Source organism: Rhincodon typus, chromosome 2, assembly GCF_021869965.1.
Source record: "Rhincodon typus isolate 14 chromosome 2, sRhiTyp1.1, whole genome shotgun sequence".
Classification (NCBI taxonomy): domain Eukaryota; kingdom Metazoa; phylum Chordata; class Chondrichthyes; order Orectolobiformes; family Rhincodontidae; genus Rhincodon; species Rhincodon typus.
The window spans coordinates 55,430,533-55,453,717 of record NC_063333.1 but is presented as its reverse complement, the minus strand read 5'-3'; the positions used below and the strand labels follow the sequence as shown (position 1 = coordinate 55,453,717).

The 23,185-nt window shown below is 38.6% G+C and overlaps 1 protein-coding gene across 2 annotated transcripts in view; it reads left to right on the top strand.

Moving 5' to 3' along the window:
- The window catches only part of egfra (epidermal growth factor receptor a (erythroblastic leukemia viral (v-erb-b) oncogene homolog, avian)), a 257,981-nt gene that overhangs the window by 156,224 nt on the left and 78,572 nt on the right, over positions 1-23,185 (top strand). For both annotated transcript variants that reach the window (XM_048610937.1, XM_048610944.1), the window contains exons 2-4: positions 11,657-11,808; positions 17,629-17,815; positions 19,868-19,996. In XM_048610937.1, the coding sequence (XP_048466894.1) occupies positions 11,657-11,808; positions 17,629-17,815; positions 19,868-19,996 (468 nt within the window). The remainder of the gene's footprint in view (positions 1-11,656; positions 11,809-17,628; positions 17,816-19,867; positions 19,997-23,185) is intronic.

Here is a 23,185-nt window from a genome sequence, read left to right as displayed (position 1 = left end):
CAGCCTGCCTGCTCCTCTGATGCTGCTTGGCCTGCTGTGTTCATCCAGCTCTACACCTTGTTATCTTAGATTCTCCAGCATCTGCAGTTCCTACTATCTCTGAAATAGTTACTGTAGCATATTTTCCTACTTGTGAAACAAATACACTGTAAAAGTTTACATTTTATAATTATTCACCGCTGAATAGCGTAACTGCTACTTAATTGCTTTCTACTCTTCCTTTTGCTGGCTATTATTACAGGACTCCTTTAACAGTGACTATTTCAAGCAACAGGTTACAGGCATGAAAGGCTCTGGCTAATTGTGCAAAGAATCATGCAGTTGTAATGCATATAGCTCTAAATATGCAGAACTCTGCAGTTAACTAATATATTCAACTTAATTGTACATTGTCAGCATGAACCATAAACCACAGACACAGTTCTAGTCCCTGACAATCCTGTGGTTATAATCCTGAACAGTCTTGTCGCTTGCTAATAAAACTGTGTGAAAACGGATGTTAATTACAATGCTCTGCATTTGTCCATGTCAGTCTATCAGATTTTAACGTGACTTTATTGTTTGCGCTGTTTGGTAAGAAGGCACAATTTCGATAAAATCACAGCAAGTGTTAACAGGGAGGATGGAAAAATGTCTTGACACGGGAGGTGATTTAAATAATGAATTCTCAGTCGCAAACTACTGTTGAAACAGAGTCCCAATATTACTTTCAAAGGGAATGGGTTGCATTCTGAGTAAAGGGATATCAGTGAATAGAATTAGTGGAGGTGTCTCATATGGATTAAATCAATAGGTGGACTGAACGCCTACTTTTGTTAATAACATGTGATAATTTTCACCCTGTTTTTACTCATTTTCTCTGTAGTACACATTAACTTACTGCCTTATGATGGTAGTGTTTCTGCATTCCTGTGACTCACTCAAGTAGCTATTCTTCATGTATAAGCATTAAGTGTTTTAGCAGATTTTTTGATTTGTTGTGAAATAATAGGATCATCTTAATTGATCTCAATCATGTCTTTTAACAGAAGCTGCTAGATAGTGGGCAGGAATAGGGATCCTTAAATGTTTTTTTCCCCATATCCATTTTTAAGTGTTGACAATAATTGTACACTTAAATGAGCTACTTCGGTACACACTCGAAGTCTAACCTGGACCATATTGGCCTGTATTTTTGAGGGTTTGAAGGTCTAGTTGGTTGACACATTTATAGCGTTGTAACAATAGCAGTTTTTGTTAATTAACTCATGAATGGCTGTTTCAGTCTTGCCCCCTGCAACCACCGCCCCCCCATATACATGCACACACACGCAATTGTTACTGTAAAGTTCTTTGTTTTTTGTATAGTGCGTACTCTGTGTATGTCCATGGAAGTGCAAGCAGGGGCATGGATATGGACTGGGGCATGGGTTGGCATGTGAGCATCGATAAGACCTTTTCAAATGGCTCCTTCGTACAGACTATGGTTCACAAATCCGCTGAAGAGCTGGGAAACATAAGTCCTCAAGAAACTAGCACGACCTCATGAAAATGGTAGTGGACAAGACGTTGTCAACACTCAACTGCTGCCATTCATGTCCTTCTGTCACGCCAGTGAAATTGATGGTGTTCAGAATTGGGGGTGGGAATCCTGGAATCAGGTCCCGCACATCATCTTAAAGGTTTGTGAGTCTCCCCAACTCCACAACAACGCAGCCCCAAGTGTGGAATATTGTGAGCTGTTTTTATTACTGCAGTTGAAAACTTTGCCAATACTTGATTCAGTTTGGCTTCCAGTGTATGAATCCTATTCATCATGGTGATTAATATTTCCCATAATTATAGCCAATGTAATGCCCAGCGGGCAAGAAATCTTTTGTTTGAACTTCTGTGGTAATGTTTTGCCTGCAGGGTTTCAATTATCAAATGATTAATAGGTAAGTTTTGTGGTTGTTCTCAGTTACAATAATTGGTCATTTGTGTGTGGAATCCAGTTGTACGGGTATTCATCAGCTTTGTGTTGAATCAGATGCTTTGCTGATTTAGCTTTATCTCCAATGCTATCCTATAAAAAAATTAATTTACAATCAATAGTTGCAACTAAAATTTGATTTTCACTATCTAAATTGGTTTTAGAAACAAATTATCTAGTATTATATGATGGCCCTAAGTCCTAAAATAAGAACATGTATTACTTGGATGTTCTAATTGAAGCACCAGTAATTGTGGTTATTGTTAGTTGGCATAACTGATGTCGTTTTAAATATTTGAAGTCCTTCCTTCAAAATGTAGAGCAAGTTCAAATACAGCAAAAACCCAGAGGTCACCCCTGAGCATATAGCTTTAAGAACCTTATCTACGTTAGCTGCAAAAGTAAAAACTTATTTGTGAATATAGAGTAAATTGCTTTCTGATTATATTCCTTTATCTTGCACAGCTTCAAATAAGTTTAAGGCATTCATGTCTTAAATTCACACTTAGAGTATTGTTTGCAGTTTTGGTCTCCTTATCTGAGGAAAGATGTTCTGGTTATGGAGGGAGTCCAATGAGTCTGATTCCTGGGATGGCAGGAATGACATATGAAGAGAGACTGGATCAACCAGGGCTATATTCACTGGAGTTTAGAAGAATTAAGGGGATCGCATCAAAACTTATAAATTTATAACAAAACTAGATAGGATAAAAGCAGGAAAGATGTTCCCAATGGCTTCAGAACCAGGAATCATAGTTTAACGATATGGGATAGGCCATTTAGGACTGAGATGAGGAGAATTGTCTTCACCCAGAGAGAGATGAGTCTGTGGAATTCTCTGCCATAGAAAGCGGTTGATGCCAAAACATTGAATGTTTTCAAGAAGGACTTTGATATAGTTCTTAAAGCGAAAAGAGTCAAAGGATGTGGGGAGTAAGCAGGAACGGGGTACTAAATTGGATGATTAGCTATTGAATTGTGGGCATATTGAATGGGGGTAGGCCTGAAGTGCTGAATGGCCTACTTCAGTTCCTATTTTCTTTGTTTTAATGTTCATCCCTCTTTCTTCTCGTTACTGCTTGAAACAAAGCATAAATCAGGAAAGTTGTGTCACTATTAAGGAAAGTAAGAGGGACATATATTTTGCAAGTATTAAAACAGTGAATGGCACCCCATTTGGCTCTGTTCAGCATACCTTGGCCAGTTTTATCATTTTATTCTCCCCTGTCTTGATGTGAAGTGCTGCATTGACATGAATAGGTCAGCTTGTACACAAAATTTTATTTATGGAGAAAATACAACGGTGTCTGGGACACTTTACACACATGCATTGACTGCTTCACGTTTGCTGCCACTTCTCATCAGTTCAACTGGAAAGGGAAAACCAATAAGAGGCCTCTACTGAATTATTAAGCCCATTTAACATCATACACCCAAATCCATCTACATGCATTGAGAAATCACTGGTATGCTTTGAATAGCAAGACGCTGCTTTTGGAGTGTGTCTACATGGAGACTGGATCCAAATGTGATAACTTGGAGATGATGATACCTGTTGGTTGCTTGCATAATGCTCCACTAAGATGCATGTTAATAATAAAGGGGTTTTGCTTGAGGACTTGAGTTGTGAATATGAAAATAAGCGGAAGGATTTCCAAGTAGAAGGAAATGCACTTTGACCAATATAGTTTAATGCTGAATGAATTGTTTGTACAGTACTCTGAGATAAATTTTTCCTATTTCTACTACACTCGAACAGACAGTTCTTTAGTGTAAAATATAGCAAAATGCTCGCTGGAAAATTAAATTCCCATAATATTACAACCCTATTATTCTTACATATATCTGAGATCTCTCTACATATTTGCTGCTCAATTTCCCTACGACTATTGAGGGTACTTATAGTAAAATCCCATCAAGGTGAACGTCCCTTTCTTGTTTCTAATTTCTACCCATATTGCTTCCCCTCTAATTACAGTAGTAATGTTTTCCTCAGTCAGACCAATCCCCCCTCCTGTCTTGCCTCCCTTTCAATTCTTCTTATAGCATCCAAAACCTGAAACTCGTCCTTCCCTCAGCCAAGTTTCTGTAATAGCTCTGACATCCCAGTCTCACGTGCCCAAACATGCCCTGACTTTGTCAGCCTTAGCTGTAAAACCACTTGCATTGAAATAAATGCAGTTTAATTCTTCAGAATTACCTTGTTCCCTGGCTTGCTCTTGTCTGCCTTTTCTAATTAACTTCTATTTACCTACAACACTTACGTGCATAGTATATTTTTTTCAAACACAATTTATTATCTGTAAATAACAAAAACTGTTGAAATGTAATTGCTCAGCTGACAGCTTACAGCTTACAGCTGTCATTACTAAGTACATGAACACTTGTGGGCATGGCGAAGAGATAATTGATTGTACTTGCCCCTGTTATTCTCCCTTCAAGTCCAAAACGTGTTACAATTTGTGACACTTGAAACTGGTCATTCTGTATATCCCATCATAAAGTTCATTACGCAGTGGTGATGCTTGGTTTACTGTGAAACTCCAAGATCAATCCATTTAAAAGTATAATGAAGATGGATCTGCATGTTAAAGGACATATGGTCAATGCATTGAAAGTTATTAGTCTAAATTCCTGAGAGGGACAGTTTTAAACTCGCAGCTCATACTCTATTTCCAACAAGGAGAAGTTGACTTCTGAAAACTTTCCCCATTTAGAAAATAGAAATCCTAAGGCATTTGTATCTGTGTCTTAGAAGCAAGAGACTAGCCAGGGAGAGGGTAGGTCCACTGAAAGACAAAGGAGGGGATCTTGCCAGGAGCCAGCGGTTAGGTCATTAATAGGCACTTTGCATCGGTATTCACCAAGGAGAAGGATATGGATGATGGTAAGATTATGGAAAGTTGCATTGATGTTCTAGATCATGTTAATATTAAGGATGAGGTATTGGTTGTCTTGAAAAACAGTAAGGTAGATAAGTCCCCAGGTCTGGTGGGATCTAGCCCAGGATACTGAGGGAGGCAAGGGGGGAGATTGCTGGGGCCTTGACAGAGATCTTTGTCTCCTCGTTAGGCACAAGCGAGGTCCTAGAAGACTGGAGAATAGCCAATCTTGTGCCTATGTCCAAGAAGAACAACAGGGATAATCCAGGAAATAATAGGTCAGTGAGCCTTACATCAGTGGTTGGGAGGTTATTAGAAAAGATTCTTAGGGACAGGATTTACTTACATTTAGAAAAGGAGGGACTTATTAGGGATAATCAAAATGGCATTATGCAGGAGAAGTCTTGTCTGTCATTTGACTGAGTTTTCGAGAAAGTGACAAAGATGATTGAGGGTAGGGTAGTGGATGTTGTCTACACAGACTTTACTAAAGCATTTGACAAGGTCCTTCATGGTAGACTAGTCCAGAAGATTAAGTCATATGGGATTGTATGGGTGATATGGTAAGTTGGGTTCAAAATTGGCATGGTCATAGAAGACAGAAGGTATTTGTGCAGAAGTATTTTTCTGACTGGAGATTTACTCCAGGTAAGTGTGAGTTTACAGATTTTGGGAGGTAAAATGCAAGAGGAAAGTATACAGTAAATGGCAGGATGCTTAGGAGCATTGATATACAGAGGGATCTTGGCATGCAAGTCCATAGCTCCCTGAAAGTGACAACCCATGTGAATAAGGTGATAAAGAAGATGTAAGGCATGCTTGCCTTCATCGGTCGGGGCACTCAGTATAAACGTTGGCAAGTCATGTTTAGCTGTATAAAACTTTTAATTAAGCCACATTTGAAGTACTGGTACAGCTCTATTCGCTGTGATGTGAAGGCTTTGGAGAGGGTGCAAAAGAGGTTTACCAGGATATTGGAGATAACAAGATGTAGAGCTGGATGAACACAGCAGGCCAAGCCACATCAGAGGAGCAGGAAAGCTGACATTTCGGGTCTGGACCCTGAGAAGCCTGCTGGCCTGCTGTGTTCATCCAGCTCTACACCTTGTTATCTCAGATTCTCCAGCATCGGCAGTTCCTAATATCTCTTACCAGGATATTGTTTGGATTGGAGTGTATTAGCTATAAGGAGAGTTTGGACAAACTTGGATTGTTTTTGCTCAAGCGTCAGAGGCTGAGGGGCGACCTGATAGAAACTTTTAAAATTATGAGAGGCATGGAAAGTCAGTCTTTTTCCTGGGGTGGAAATGTCAAATACTAGGAGGCATAAGTATAAGATGAGAGGAGGAAAGGTTAAAGGAGGCAAGGCAGATTTTTTACACAGAGGGTGGTACGTCCCTGGAATGTGCTGCCAGAAGATGTCTTAGAAGCAGATACAATAACAATGGTAAAGAGACGTTTAGGGAGACATGTCAATCAGGGAATAGGGGCATACAGAGCATGTGCAGGTGGATGGGATTAGTTTAGAATGGTATCATGGTCATGCAGACATGGTGGGCTAAGGCCCTGTTCCTGTGCTGCATTATTCTATGTTCCCTGTTTATGAAAGTTGTGTGTGTAATTTTATCATCCTAGATTCCCTACAGCATGGAACCAGGCCCTTCGGCCCAACAAGTCCACACCAGCTCTCAGAGCATCCCACCCAGTCCCATCTCCCTATAACCCACCTAATCTACACATCCCTCAACACCATTGGCAGTTTTCCATGGCCAATCCATCTAACCTACACATTTTTGGACTCTGGGAGGAAACCGGAGCACCAAGAGGAAACCCACGCAGACACAGGGAGAATGTGCAAACTCCACACAAACAGTCGCCCGAGGGTGGAATCGAACCTGGGTCCTTGGCGCTGTGAGGCAGCAATGCTAACCACTGAGCCACCGTGTTATTCTTACAGCAATGGTCATGAACCAGTCCTCAGGCCACATGTTCTCTCAATTTTCTTGAATTTACAATGATGATAAATTGGTATAATAATGAACAAAATAAGACTCATTTTGGACTACCTGCAATATATTAGCCACATAAGACATCAATCTGATTTTACTTGCAAGTGTTTGACCATCTGCCATTGCTTGCTCCTCAGTGCACGCACTTGGGGATTTGAAGATGTGATTCTGTTTAAGAAGCTTATACAGTGTGCTGTGCAGTACTCCCAATGCTGTTCAATGCTTGTTAAGTTGAAGACTGACCTCTAGTGTGTACTTTTGGAGAAAAGAAAGTAACAGCAACTCTCTAAGTCATGGTTTTTTTGGAATGTTGCCCAAGGTGTGCCAGGCAGACTGATATTGTATTACAGATAATTATGCCTGAATCTTGCACAATCCTTGTACAAAATTTCATAATATCACAGCTGTAAATCATTGTATCAGGAAGTCTTGGAAATGTTAAAACTGACACCTATGAACCTTTCCTGAAGATACCAAGAACTGCAGATACTGGAGTCAGAGATAACGCAGTGTGGAGCTGGAAGAACACAGCAGGCCAGGCAGCATCAGAGGAGCAGGAAAGTTTCGGGTTGGAACCCTTCTTCAGAACTGGGGAGGGGGAAGGGAGCTGGGAAATAAATCGAGAGAGGATGGGTGGGGCTGGGGATGGTAGGTGGGGTGGTGATAGGTGGATGCAGATAGGGGGCAGTGGGGATTGGTTGGTGGAAAGGGTGGTGCGGATAGGTGGGAAAGAAGATGGACAGGTTGGGTCAGGACAAGGAGGTGAGAGGATGGAGGGTAGGAGCTCTTCTTCCCCACCTATCCGCCCTACCTTTTCCCACTGACCAATTCCTACTTACCCCCACCTGCATTCACTTATCACCATCCTACCTTCCCTCCCCCGACCCCACCCCTCCTCCCTGTATTTATTTCCCAGCCCCTTTCCCCCTCCCCATTTCTGAAGAAGGGCCCCAACTCGAAACATCAACTCTCCTGCTCCTCTGATGCTGCCTGGCCTGCTGTGTTCCTCCAGCTCCACACTGTGTTGACTTAGAACCTTCCCCAAGTTCTTCAGCTTCTTCCCTTTCCTGAAGTTAATAACTGATACTGGTGAATGGTCCCAAAGGCATATTGACAGTCCTTGGGTACCTCGGAACAGAGGCAGTTTATGTTAGCTTTGATTCTGTAGCAGCAATTTTCAGCTGTCTGGTAGATCATAGCTGAATTTGATCCTGTCTTCACCTCAGGTTCACATACATACTTTTCATGGATAGCAATCAGGAACTGGAGTCTTGCTAACTTCTCAACCTCCTCCAATTTCCCTTCTCCTTAACAGTAGTGTGCCAATTGGGAAAGCTCTTTTCAAATTTACTGTAAGCTTGACGTCTGAACAGCAAAACCGAATGCACTGCAGTGACACCAATTTGCAATATAATTAGACACATCGTGAGAAAATGAACCCTTGACAGGAATAGTCCATATTATTGCTTCTTAGCAAAGATTTGTAATGCTAAAATTGCAAATACTTACCATCGTAATATAATTAAATTTACATTGGTTCCCTTTTCCCTGCGATCAGTATGCTTAGATCTAAAAGTGTAGCTCTGTAGTTTTCCTCTTTAGATGCAATATAGCCAAGTTAGAACTGGAAATGCAGTCAGTTTTGCCTTTTCACCAGTGTTAAATATCTTGCCAAGCTTTTGAGATAAGACCCAAGCTTAAAATGGGCACAATTCAACAGGAAAAAAAAAGTGCACAATGAAACCACAAACACAAATTCAGCCATAAAATTTAGGATTTAAGTGAAGAAATGTTTCATAAACAAATATCATTTTATTTGTTCTCCTCTCATTTTTTAAAACAAGCTGCTGCTCGCAATTCAAAGGTTACTTTCAGCTCTCAGCATACAATTCATAGCTCCAAATCAGGGAAGGCTGAAGGGGACTAGTTACTGAATATATTCAAGAGAAAGATAAATGTCTATATTTTAAAGGCATCAAGGGACGTGGGGAGAAAGCAGGAATAAAGTGAATCAGTCATGATCCTATTGAATGGCAGAACAGGTTTAAAGTGCCAAAAAGCCTACTCCTGTGGTGGTTTCTATGTTTCTACAATAATTCAAAGTGAATTCCGGAGCTACGTTGAATACTTGTTTGAATTCCAAAAAAAACTAAATGAACTCTGAAAGCTCACAACATGCAAGGCAACTCTTAGATGGAATTAGGAAGTAAAAGGGTACCAAAGAAAGAGGCCGTTAGGGTGGACAGTGAGAGCCTTTTTCCTCGGATGGTGATGGCTAGCACGAGGGGACATAGCTTTAAATTGAGGGGTGATAGATATAGGACAGATGTCAGAGGTAGGTTCTTTACTCAGAGAGTAGTAAGGGCGTGGAATGCCCTGCCTGCAACAGTAGTAGATTCGCCAACTTTAAGGGCATTTAAATGGTCATTGGATAACATATGGATGATAATGGAATAGTTTAGGTTAGATGGGCTTCAGATTGGTTTCACAGATCGGCGCAACATCGAGGGCCGAAGGGCCTGTACTGCGCTGTAATGTTCTATGTTCTATGTTAAGTTACAACTTATTTAACAGTTATACATTCACATCAGGCACAGCATATTTAAGATCTGTGATCCGGAAAACTTATCAGTTTTAAATGTGACTTTTACACATGCTATAAACAAAATAGGGTCCGGTATAGGAGAAGACCTTTACATCAAAAGGCTAAAAATAATGCACTTTCTTTTTCTTGCTGCAGCTGAAAAGCTGGTTGCGACTATGCAAACCCTGAAAGAAGCACAATAGGATATTGCTCAAATTTTGAGAGTGGGAGTTATGGTCAATTTTGTGGGTGGTAATTTGTGCAGATTGACTATTTAATGAATGAACATAAAGATCAATGAAACATGAGTGTATTGCAGTTAAACACCTAATCCCCAAGTTTGAGGCAGATAATTTGTTTGCAATTTGATTGCTAGTCTGTTTGAGCACAGATGTGAAGTAAACTTCAGCCTGAAGTGTTAATATTTACAGCCTAACCGTATTAAACCAGAAAAGTAGTTTCCAATTGGGTTGGTGGTGGTGTAAAATCACTGGACCCCAATCCTGAACCCCAATATAATATTCTAGGGCCATGGGTTTGAATTTCATCACCTGCCACGGTGGGATTCAATCCCAATAAAAGCCTGGATTTTAAAATGTAACCGTTGTCGATTGTTGTAAATACCCATCTGATTCACTAATAGGGAAGGATATTCGTCCTAATTTGGTCTGGCCTTCATGTGACTCCAGACCCACAATAATATTGTTGACTTTTGAATGCTGTCTGAAAAGCCTCGAGCAAACCGCTTCAGTGATGGGCAATAAATGTTGGCTCAACCAATGGCACCTACGTCTTATGAATAAATAAAAAGTGTTGCACAGAAATTGATGTCTTTAAACTTTAGAATACATTGTGATTATCAATTTGGCATAAAGTGATTCCACTATGACTTTGACTTGCAATCCCCTTTCTTTGCACCACGTCAATCTGATAGACTTGATGTGCAAATTCAGTGCAGTACTGACCCTAGCATGCAAAGCTCTCAGATGTTCTTTACAGAGTGGAAATTCCCCCCTCCCTTTAAGAATTTCAGCTTTTAACTTTTAGGAGACAGCTGTATTCATGTATTCAGACATGTCCCAAATGTTCCCTTAAACAAGCCACTTCACATCCTAATATACATAGGAGCCAGACATTCTGAGTTCTCCTTGGCCGGAGTTCAAGCTACAGCTACTGATTTGAAAGGTTCAGCTGCATTGTAAATACATTTAAATGATCCATGTGCCCTTCTTATGTTTAGCTTCAGTGCAAACCTGTAACATCGGCGGACAAATTTTCAGTTACTTCGGTCCTAGGCTCTGGAATTTCCACCCTACGCCTCTTGTGCTCTCTGCCTCAGTATCCTACATTAAGACATTCCTTAAAATCTTCAACTAATCTTTCCTGACCTAATGGCACATTATGTTCCTCAGTGTCATACTTCACCTTATACTCCTGTGAAGCACCTTGGGATGTGTTACCATATTAAGGATGCTAATTTAAGTATAAGTTACTATTGTTGTTGTTTAAATCTGGTGTGGTTTCAGGATGGTGAGCTGAACAGACCACAAAGTGGGGTAAAACGCCCTCTTATTTGGTCGAGTTTGTTTCAGTATCAATCTCACATTCGCCTTCTCTCTCAAAGCACAACTGCTTGGCACCAATACCACTTGTTCGCAGTGCTGCATCCTTGAAATTGCCTGAATAGTGTAATGCTATGACAGTTTGACAGGATGCCAAAGAAATCTGGTTTTGTACTGAAATCAATATTTGTGATACAGCTGACCTAATGTCTTATTTTCTTCAATTCTACTATCAGTTGCTGCGAAGATTTGCATTTTTAACAACTGTATGTATAACTTTAAATCCTTTTTTTTAATAATTGGAATGCTCAGATTTTAGCAACAGGATCTAGTTTAATTTTCAATTTTTTTGAGTATCTATTTCTACCCAACGAAAATGGGATAGTAGTATTAAATCTCTATGTTTGGGTGCCGTTAGCAAGGTTCACAAACATAATTCAGTAATATCACACTCTATTATCACTAGGTATACGTCTTTTCATTTTCCATATACTTTACTGCACCCAAGTAGTTTCAAGTGCACTTACGGGCAACTTGGGCTGTTCTCCATAAAATTAAGCAATGTGAAGTAAATTGCTTTCTGCAGATTCATTTGTGTTGAAGTGGGATGGATTAGGAAAAAGATGTTTTATTAATTGTTGTATTTATTTGTTCTCCTTTTATTGCAGTTTGTTCGGGTTTTGAAAACAAACTAAATTTGCTGGCAAATGAGGATAACCATTACAACAGTCTTCGCAGAACCTACAGTGGTTGTGAAGTCGTGATGGGCAATCTAGAGATAACCTTTGTGCAACCACACCATGATGTGTCGTTCCTTAAGGTAATGTGCCATATTTATGTTTTTTCACATCCAAATATGAAAGCAGTCATGTAATTCAGTAGCGGCAGCAGTGTAACATGTGTCTTGCTGCCCCATGGAAATTGCCTGTTCCATGACAGATACAGATTTCCATCTCTCTCTCTCTCGCTGTGTCCCTCACGCTCTCTCTCTCTCCTCCCCCCCCCTCCCCCTCTCTCTTCTCCACACCCCCATCACCCCAGCCTTCCAATGTCTCCTGGTATTAGCCCTGTTGAAGTCACATTTTGGTCTTTCCAATCTTTAGTTTTGCTTAGGAATCTGAGGAGTCAGTTGCGTTACCCCGAAAAGGAATTGGTGTTATTCGGTAAAACTATAAAGCAAAGTATAAGAATTTCTGAATAATAGGAAAAGCTAGAAATTCTTTAATATGTTTCATAAACTCATGATTTTGGAATTCTTCAATGATTTTACTCACATTCTGAACCTTTTCATTTAACTTCAGTAATCAAAATTGCTTCTTCTCTTGCAAATTTTGAACATATCTGATTAGGTTTCTTTCTTAAAGTCTTAAACTTTAAATTGATTAGCTTTATGAGTGTTGCTTTTCTAACAATTGCCTGGTCTGTGGATTGCTGTTCTGACAAACTGGCAGACACCTTTCAAGCAGTACATATCAAAATACTCTGTAATATTAAGGTCCAAACATCTTTTGCTCAATTTGCCTTCTCAGCTGCCTTTTCAGATGAGGTGAAATAACATTTCACTCCATCCTCTGCAAATTTTGGCACTTTATGTAGATTTCTAGTTAAATCAACTCCCTCATTGGACTTCTTTCTGCTTTTCTCTTCACTTTTCTCTTTCAAATTCATGTTGTTTGATTTCTATCTTTGAATATCATGCTGTTTAAATTCCATTTCGCCCTCTGTTTTCTCTAACTCAAGTCTTTTCATTTCTCTTTCTCTCTAAGTCCATTGCTTTACAATTCTATTTGAATCTCAGTTTATTCTAGCTGAGATATCTCGATTGCAGGTTTTCCTTCTCTCAGGATTAAACACTGGGTGGTCACTGTAAACATGTCATCCTTAGAGCTGCTTCTTTTTCTATCTTCAATTTGGTTGTTAACTGAATTTAGCCTTAGTCAAAAATTCCGAATAAGCCACTGTTGCATCTTCAACACCCAAGAATGTCTTAGCAGCATTCAAAGCTGTTTTGAAAGTTCAATCCAGGTAATACTCGTGTTATATGTTTAGAACTTCCATGTACTCACTTGTTTAATAGAGACACAAATCCTTCTCAAAAATCAATGAATTCAAATCCCAGCTAAAGGCCCCACTTTGTTGTGATCCCAGCTAACGATACTGGGCAAGTCAGATCTCAGCTTGAAACTTGGCTTGATCAGTCATATGTGTTTAGATTTTGCAGTTAGATACATTGGTGCTTTGTCACTGAATGTATACTCTCAAGGCTGGCAATTTAGTTTAACAAGTGAAATTTAACAAGGTTATGACACAAAATAAGAAAATAAGACAAGGCTATTATAGAACATTTATAAAGATCTTGACATCAGCATCAAAACAAAGTTTCAAACTGTTTTCAAACACTATCCTTTCACAGATATTCAAATCTAGAGAATACCACTTGTATTTAAATTTTTAAATCTCTACTTAACTGATTCTTTCAAATTCTGTTCCTTGGACTGGTCAGGTACTTTCATGCTTCCATTTCCATCTGCTGGACTGAAGCTATTATTCAAGTTTGATGGCTTGAACCTTTTTGTAGTTTGGATGGCTTGAAAACTTGTAGACACTGTAAAAGCCTGCATAATTCACAGAGTAAAACCACTTCTTCTGGAGTGGCTGGTTTTCTTCATCTGAAACCTTGAACCTTCTGCTGTGGAATCAAGTGCCCCTGATCTGTTTTCTCTGCCTGTCATAAACTCAGCAGTAATAATATAATACATAATATACATTATACACCTTTTATCGCAACTAAGTACATTTAAGACCTTCTAATAGAGGGAAATGAGGCAACCAATTTGAACAAGGTCCTACAAGCAGCAGTGACATTAAGCACCAGATGATCTGTTTTATTGATTATTGGGGTAAGTAATCATGAGAAACATGGGAGAATTTCTCTGCTTTCTGTTTTGTATTGTCCCATGGGAACCTGTATGTCTGTTAGTGAGGAATTTTGTCTCATCTGAAAGCTGGCACTTTCACCAATGTAGAATTACTCAGTTCTACATTAAAGTATTGGCCAAAATTATGTGAAACCTGCAAAGCAGATCTTGAATCCATGATTTTCTAACGCAGAATGCAATACAAAGAACTATCATCATTTGATGGGATGGGGGTGGAAGGCAGAATGGAAAGGAAAACAAGTTCAACCTTAAATTCTGGAACTTCTGTAAATGAATTCTTTTATGCAATGGAGTGTGTTTTCAATACCTATTTGTATAATTGTAGACAGTTGGCTATACTGAATACAGTAGTGGGGGAACCCAGTGACAGCCACCTGTTTATTAATGTAAACCCTTCAGAATGTCTGTAGAATTAATCAGAGCTTGAGCCAATGTTACTTTTAAACATGTTTTAGTTAAGAGGATGTCTGTTCACTGCTATGTTCTGAGTCATCAAGCCAAGCAATTGCTATCATAATATAGCCAATAGGAACAACTAAATGGAATTATTTAGCAGTATGTTAACTCAGTGTAATTTGTTAACATTGGAAACTATGTGCACTTGCCCCATGTGCACAGTCGTTTTTATGACTTTTTATTACCTCTTTGCAGCATCTCTGTAAGCAACATTGATTTAGTGGTTGGACAGTCACATCTTAGTCAGAATGTTGTGGATTTAAGCCCCACTCAAGATGAGCAAGATATCATCTGGACAGGTACTTCAGAACAGTGCTGATGGACTAGTGCGGTGTTGGAGATGTCAGCTTTTGGAATGAGTCCTTAAGTAGAAATCTGTTCTGTCTTGTAAAATTGACATAAGGGATGCTTAGGCAGTATTTGACAAAGAAAGGGAGAGTTCTTCCAATGCAGTGGAGAATATTTATTGCTCAACCCCTAATCACTGAGAAAAAAATCACGCTGTTGTGTGCAAACTGTTTGCTACATTGGAACTGGCGTAGAACTTCAAAAATACTTCTTTAACTGTAACAAGTTTTTGAGTAATCCATGGTTGTGAAAAGTAGTACATAAACATGTTCTTCCTCTTTGCATTAAATATAATGCCACAGTTCAGTTTCACTCGTCCCTATTGCCAGTCATCTCTGTGCCTCTTGCTTTATCCTCAGGTTTCACTTTGTCTGCTTCATATCTATTCTCACTATTGCCTGACCTGCTTCCCGTAACAATTAAATTGTGTTATTTGAACTGGCTACAGTAAGCTTGCAGCTGCCATCTCTATGTGCTTCTACAGCTTTCCAAAAGGTACACTACTAAAATAGATGAGGGCAACATAATTTATCAAATTACTTTAACTATAAGCAATAGTAAAGGCGTAGAATATTCTTCAAGGCAAATATAATCTTTACTCAATTAAATTTTGTAATAAGTATGCAACGCAATGTAGCAATTAATAATAACCCCACACTGTACCTGTTTGTAGGTTAAAAGCAATCTTAAGACAGAAACATTGACTATTACTACTTGGGTAAAGGTTTGTTTAGGTATGACTTTCTTGTGAGCTCCCATGGATTGTTCCAGACACTGGCACTTCTAATGGGTGTGGAATGTTTGTATGAACTTCCATCATCTTATAGTGAAGCTTTCTTGTCCAGTTCTAATACTCATTTGCTGATAGCTGAGTACAGTGGATTTAAGCTCTATGTTAACTTAGTATTGTTTTAATAAAAATTACACTGAAATTCAATCATGGAAAATAGGCTGAATTCTGGAATATGACATCCTCCAGATCTTTCTCCTTCATTGCATCCTGGAGCATGAAACTGTTCTGATTATTTTTTCACTGTTCGGTCACTTCACCTAGCTTTGCAGTTATTCACAGTAAACACCATTTTCTATTATTTGGCCTAACTCCTTGGTGCAGATAAAATATTTTATTTTGTCACCTTCACTCCATGTTTGAACCCCTTCTGTTAAATTTGGTATGATCTGTAAATCTTGATGGATTGATTTGAAGTGCCGAATGATCTATATCTAAATAAGTAAATAGCACTGAGAACACCTCACTCACATACCTTTCCCATGTCATTACATATGTGGTTGCCTCTTAACTGCCATCTGGGCAATTGAAGATGGGCAATAAATGCTAGCCTAGTAAGCAATACCCACATCCTGTGAATGAATTTTTAAAAATACAGAATAGGGCAGAAGTAGTCCATTTGCCCCTTTAAGCCTGCACCATGATTCAATAAGATGACCACCAATCTGTTTGTTTCAAACTCCACATTAGCACCTATCCACTAGAACCCTTGATTCCCTTGCCCAGCAAGAATCTATCCACCTTTGTCTTATAAAGATGACCGAGTTTCCACTGCACCCCAGAAAGTAGGAGACAGCTCATGAGGGAGTTGGGGGTGGGGAAAGGAAAATGGTACATTTTATAAAATCCTTTCTCCATCTTCAAACACCATAAAATTCCACAATTAACTCGATCACATTCTGCCTCTGGTCTGCTCTGCCATTTCTTTATTCTTGCTTATGATCAGATTTTAATGGTGCTGCTGCTTGAGTGGAAACTTTGACTATTTGTTCCATGTAACAATCTGATATGATTTCCTGAGTGATATTTACAGCTGAATTGCATCTGTTATATTTTGCAATCCGTCTAAAAATTGGAATCACCCATAACATTTTGTGTGATTTATAGTTTCTTTTAAATATGTGGCACATGGGAAACATTTTCTCTCAGTTATCAGCCATGTGCGTCAGTAGAAATATCAACGGCCAAGAACTTGATGCAGGACATTTGAACGTTGCTGAATTAATGGAACTTGATGCAAATATTTCAATTGCTAGTGTCACTACGGTGTGTCATGTATGAAATTAATACATTTGTAGAAGCCTTATAATTGCCTTTGACTTAGTCATCTGTTACTCCCTAAAACAGATCCAAATCTTTGACTAGGTTGGCATTCTTACAAGTTAAATTGTATAATTTCCTAATAATCATCACTATCATATTTCTTGACAAGTCCAGTTGCATACAAATAATTAATAGCTGCTTCAGCACCAAAAACCTTAAGTCATTATCCAGTAATTCATATTAAGCCACATAACTAACAAACAAACTGGAAAATGGTACTCAAAAAGCAAAAAATCACATCATTATCAATCACATGAATTGACTCCAACGTGACTGCACTATCCCTGATTTGTACTGCGGTGGATAGTTCACTTTCTGATACATTTATCATTAAAACCACAAATTCCTAGGGGCTCTGCCTCTCTGTATTTCCTCCCAAAGTTAATGATCTCTTCCGCTCGTCATTGAACCATCTGACCTTATGCTGTACTTTCATTCCAACTTTATCAACTGCACACGATAGTCGGTAATCTTCCAGTGTTTCCAGCATTTAGTGTTTCCTTCAGTGGACACAAAGAAAACTTTGGAACTCTTGAGTGAAGTACTGAAGGGAGACTGATGCTCGCTGTTTAGTAGCTGAGCAAAGAAACTTTCTCAGCAGTACAACAGTGGAGAAAATAAGAAGAGAAAACCAAAAAACTACAAGTAATACAAATATCCAATGTTTATAATTTGGATAATGTATTGCTGTTTATAAGGCATGTATTACCAGAAATACGTTAATATCTTCTATCAGACAATTTTCATGTCTTTAATAAATGATGTATGTTCTATTCATTTACAGAGTATTCAGGAAGTTTCAGGTTACGTCCTCATAGGCCTCAACAAAATTTCAAGTATCCCACTGGAGAATCTTAGGATCATCCGGGGTCACCGGCTTTATGAAGACAAATATGCCCTTGTTATTTTGTCAAACAATGATCAGGAAAGGAAATTTGGACTTACTGAGTTACTATTGAGAAATCTTACAGGTTAGTTTAATGTGTTTCATTAATGTAAGATGATAAGAGTGTATTTTAGATCAAACATACTTTTTTTTTTATTCATTCCTGGATTGTGAGCATCACCCATCCAAAATTACCATTGTGAAGGTGGTGATCAACTATTTGAATCAATGAAGTGTAGGTCCAGGCAGTGCTGCTAGAAAGGGAATTCCAAGATTTTGACCAATGATAATAAAGATATGATGACATATTGCCAAGTCAAAATGATTTTATTTATACAATCCCTACAGTGTAGAAGCAGGCCATTCGACACATCAAGTCCACACCAATCCTTCTAAGAACAGCCCACCTAGAACCACCCATATTTACCATAGCTAATCCACCTAGCCTGAACAACTCTAGACATTATGGACAATTTAGCATGGACAATCCACCTAACTTGCACATCTTTGTGACTGTGGGAGGAAACGGGAACACCCAGAGGAAATCCACGCAGACACAGGGAGAATGTGAAAGCTCCATATAGACAGTCGCCTGAGGATGGAATTGAACACGGGTCCCTGGCATTGTGGGGTAATAGTGCTAAACACTGAGCCCTATACGGCCCCAATGATTTGTGACTTGGAGAAGAATTTGCAGTTGGTACGGTGCTCATGTTGTCCTTGCACTTCCAGGTGTTAGCGATAGCAGAAGTTTAGTATCTCATGGAAAAATGGAAGTTAACACCCACAGTTACCCCACACAGTGAATTCAAGACCTTAACTGTGAGTCAGGGCAACCATTGATTAGAGGCCGAAAAGGGAAAAGAAAATTCAAGAGCTGGCTGCTACTCTGCTGCATTGGCCAAAATCTAGGAACAGATCTTCATCCCAATGTCAATCTCTGATGTTTGACAAGCAGAGACCCCAATGGGAAAGAAGAAAAATAATGAAATAATCTACATGTCATCTTTTTAGTCAAATACGTATACATTGTGGTGGTGCATTATTTAAATAATGTGATGTTTTTACTTATTAATTTGTTCAATTCTGGAATCAGTGGCTTGCTCATTGACATAATTCTCTGAATTGGCCTTCTATAGTTCAGACATTGGCTTGATTCTAAACACACCAGATGATAAGATGTGTATGTCCAAATTTTAAATGATCAATATTGCAGTGACTGCTTTTTCCATATAGTACATATAAAATCAACAAGGTAATTTTTTTCTTAGAAAACTATCAGGGCATCTCTAATCTGGTGTATTTATTTTGTGTTTGAAATATTCCCAAAATTCACCAGCTCAGTGTTGACGGTTAAGATGTTTTAATTCTAAGATGCTGTCTTGCAAGTAAAAGTCTTTGTCAGGAATGATATGTCAAAAATAGTACCTAAATGTCTTATAGCTACCAATGCTTAAATAAGGTTAATTTTTCACATTTCCCAATGTGTGCAGCAGCTAACTCACCTAAGAGTGCAGACAGCAAAACTGCTCACTGATACTCACCGGTGTTCCTCATCAATAGCTGTGAGGAAGTGCATAACAGCGGATCAAATTCACTTTGCCAAATTCAAGAACTGACCATTTCCTTGATTGGCAGCATTTCAGGACAGAATGTCAGCCAGATGGTCAAAGGGGAGCCGTAGCCTGTGTTTCCTGAAATAGATTTATCTTTACAAGCGGCTGCCTTGCTGTCTTTAGAAGAAATCCGAATCAAGATTTATCGACAATGTGTCATGATGTCCATTCTTCTGCCAGGTAATGTCTGGCAGCCATTCACTCACAAGCAAAACTTGGCCTCCCTATCTCACACCGGTATATTTGACTCATATCTATCCTTTGAATTGGCCTAGCAAGCCATCCATATTCCGTCAACTGCTATGCCAAAGTTCAGGTAGAGTGCATGTCTCCAACTCTTGAGATCAAGCAGCAAGTGGGCAAGAACACTCACAGACTAAAAGCCAACCCATCTCTAATGTAAGTAAGGAAAGGGCTGGATAAAATGATCAGAAAAGGAGAAATGGAAGAGGATTGAAATGTGTGATTTTTGGTTTCCTTGTGGCCATGTTTTGGATAACTTACTTATTTTTATCTTTCAGAAATTTTATCTGGCAGTGTGACTATCATTTCTAACCCACACCTTTGTTACATGCAATCCATTCAATGGGATGACATTTTGGACAAAAGCATGTTGCCTGAAATGGCAATAAACTTCACTGCAAAAAATTGTAAGCAAAAAGTTGACTTGTATCTACTTTTCTGCAATTGACAGTAAGATTGAAATAGAAAAGAAGCAGCACATTCATTGCTTTGGTAACCTTTTTCATTTTGTAATTTGCTGACATGTAAAGGTTACATTGAGTAATATATTACTTCAAGTGAACAACAATGACTCAACAAATTAAAAATGTTATTTTCTGAACTAATTTCCATCTACATCTTTTTCTTTCAAATGGATTTCAATTATTTTTGTGTAACTATTTGTAATTTTCATGACTGCTCACATTTCCCTTTTGTTAGCCTTTTGTTTTCATGGAGTATTGCAGAATTAGAGGGAACAGTTATTTACGTTTCTGTGGTGTTCCTTATGTTCAGTGCTTTGCAATACTTGTATGTGTTGAGAATAAGGAGGAAATATATATACTTTAAAAAACCCACCTGATGTCTTAAAGTGTTTTACAACCAATTTATTAAAGTAGAGGTCTAGTCACAGTTGTAATGAAGTAAACAATGCAACCAAACAAAGCTTGTCAAGTCTCTAAAAACAGCAATGTCATAATAAACAGTTAATCTATTTGCTGATGGCTGAAAGGCAAAGTTGAACATACAAATAAGTGAATTATGAGCAGGAGGAGGTTATTTTGCCCCTCGAGTTGGCTTTCCTGTTTATTAAGATCATGGCTGATCTATTGGGTTCAATGGGGTTAACTGACGTATTTCTCTTTGAAATACTACCATCCAATCTTTTACACTAACCTGAGAGGGCAGAAAGAATGTTTCAGAGATAGTAGGAACTGCAGATGCTGGACAATCTGAGATAACAAGGTGTAGAGCTGGATGAGCACAGCAGGCCAAGCAGAATCAGAGGAGCAGGAAAGCTGACGTTTCGGGCCTAGACCCTTCAGGGCAGAAAGAACCTTAGTTTAATGGTTCATCCAAGATATGGAACTTCTGGTAATGTAATTTACTCAGTAGTATATTCGAGAGTCAGCTTTGGCTTTTGCATTCAAGTCCTGGTTCCAGAGACATGATTGCAAGATAAGCAAAACTGGGAACTGGAAGTTCAGAAATACTTAGCATTTCAGAAGAACAAGCAAAAATGGAAAACAATTCTGTATCTCTATTAACAAAGCATGAAATAAGTATGGTTGTGAGGAATGATCTTGCTTTGTAAGGCTATGATGTATAAACAGTTAGCCCGGTGATATGGAAAGTAAGGGCAGATCTACAGAGCCCTTATTAGGAGGTGCACTGGAGGACAGAGTATAAATCAAGATATAAGGAGACTTTCTAAGAAAAAAATACTTGTGTGTGACTTGAATTTTCAGATAGATTGACCAAATCAAATTGGCAGAGATAATTTTAAGGATGACTTTATAAAATGTATTGGGGACAATTTCTTGCAAATATACTTTGTGGAACCAATCAGGGTACAGGCAAATATCTGAAATGAGATATGATTGAGGACCTCATCATCAGGAATCCTCTAAGAGTGATCATAGCATGATGAAATTTCATATTCAGTTTGAGGGTGAAAAACATGGATCCGAAACTAGTGTCTTAAACTTAAGTAAAGACAATTACAAAAATATAAGGACAACGTTTATGTGGTTAACTAAGGATGTTGAGGATTGTACCAAATTGAAATAAAATGTGAATTAGTGCAAGACCAGAAGCTTGGAAACATTTTAGGAATCTGTAAAAGAATAACATATAAGGCAAAAATAAATGAAGCCAACAAGCAAGAAATATGAAATCAGATGATAAAAGCTTCTACTAGAATATGAAATGTGAGTGGCTAAAATAAATGTTTGTCCATAGAGAATGAATTAGTAATGAGTCATTATCACTATCATTATTAATTAATAATGATAATTAATGAAAATGGCAGGGAATTTGATTTTTCAAAACTCCATGACCTTAATTGGTCCATGAAAGGGTGGAATTTGGATGACACTGGATTGGGCTTGTTAAAATGTTTACCTCCATTCCCAACAATATCAGTCTAGCTTTTCTAATTGAATCAGTTCTGAGGGTTGTGCTTTATCAGGCAGGCCTCATAATCTGTTGAAATTCAACCTTTCTCATCAATTTTAAACCCTACCTTCACCTCTTCACCCTTAACATCCTCTTTGCACCTTGCATATTATAGGGCTTGTACTTGATGTTTATAGTAACAGTTGGAAGACATTGAATAGCCCATAAAATTCTCCAAGTGAACAAAATGACTCTTTAAACCAGCCATGTAAACAAAATCAAGCATTTTGAAAAAAAATTAGCAATTGGATTGTAAACAAGAGACTAAATACATTATTATTTGTTCTCTTTATAGGAGTTTTCTTTCTATGTATAGCTATGAATAAATTCATTTAAATATCTATCTTCCAAATTTCTGAGCTTCATGTATAAGTAATGTCTGATAGGCTGATGGCACTGCAAGAGGTTTGTACTGCCAATTTAAGATGGAACCATAATCCAGTCACAAATATCTTTTTGACCTCTCCTATTCTCTTACTGTAGTCATGTATCACACTCCCATGCCAAAATTGTTCCAAAAAAAATGAGGAAATCTCGAATAACATGACTGTCTTCTTGGCATCTGAAGATTTTCTGCCTTTCTTGATGCAGGTTCTTATTACATCATCAGATTGGGTCAAACTTAAAGCAGTATTCACACACCCCAAACCTTTCAGAGCCATTACATTGTATAAGGGTCTGCTGAATCAGGAGCTGTTCCACTGGCCTTCTGGATCCCCTGGTTAGCTACCTCTAGGTCCTTTCTGATTGTCTCTAAACACTCCCACAAGGCTTCCAACCTCCCTCTAAAGTGGCTTATTCCCACTTCCACTGATACCCCTTCCTCCCCGGGTCCATCAGCCTTTCTCACTGTTAAGGGTGCCTTAATTTCTGTAACTGACTAAATAAAGTACTGTGGCAAAGAATACATTAGGGTGTTGAGCAGAATAGGAAAACATTTTATCAGTAATAATAATGGTACATGGGGAACAAATAACAAGTGTTAGAACAATTGATGAAGGAAAAATAGTAGATTTAATCTGCGTTCTAGAGGTGTACCCTTGGACTTCCCAATGCTGGAATCCAGCAGCAACTTCTGATTTAACAAGGTGTCGAGCTGGATGAACACAGCAGGTCAAGCAGCATCAGAGGAGCAGGAAAGCTGACGTTTCGGGCCTGGA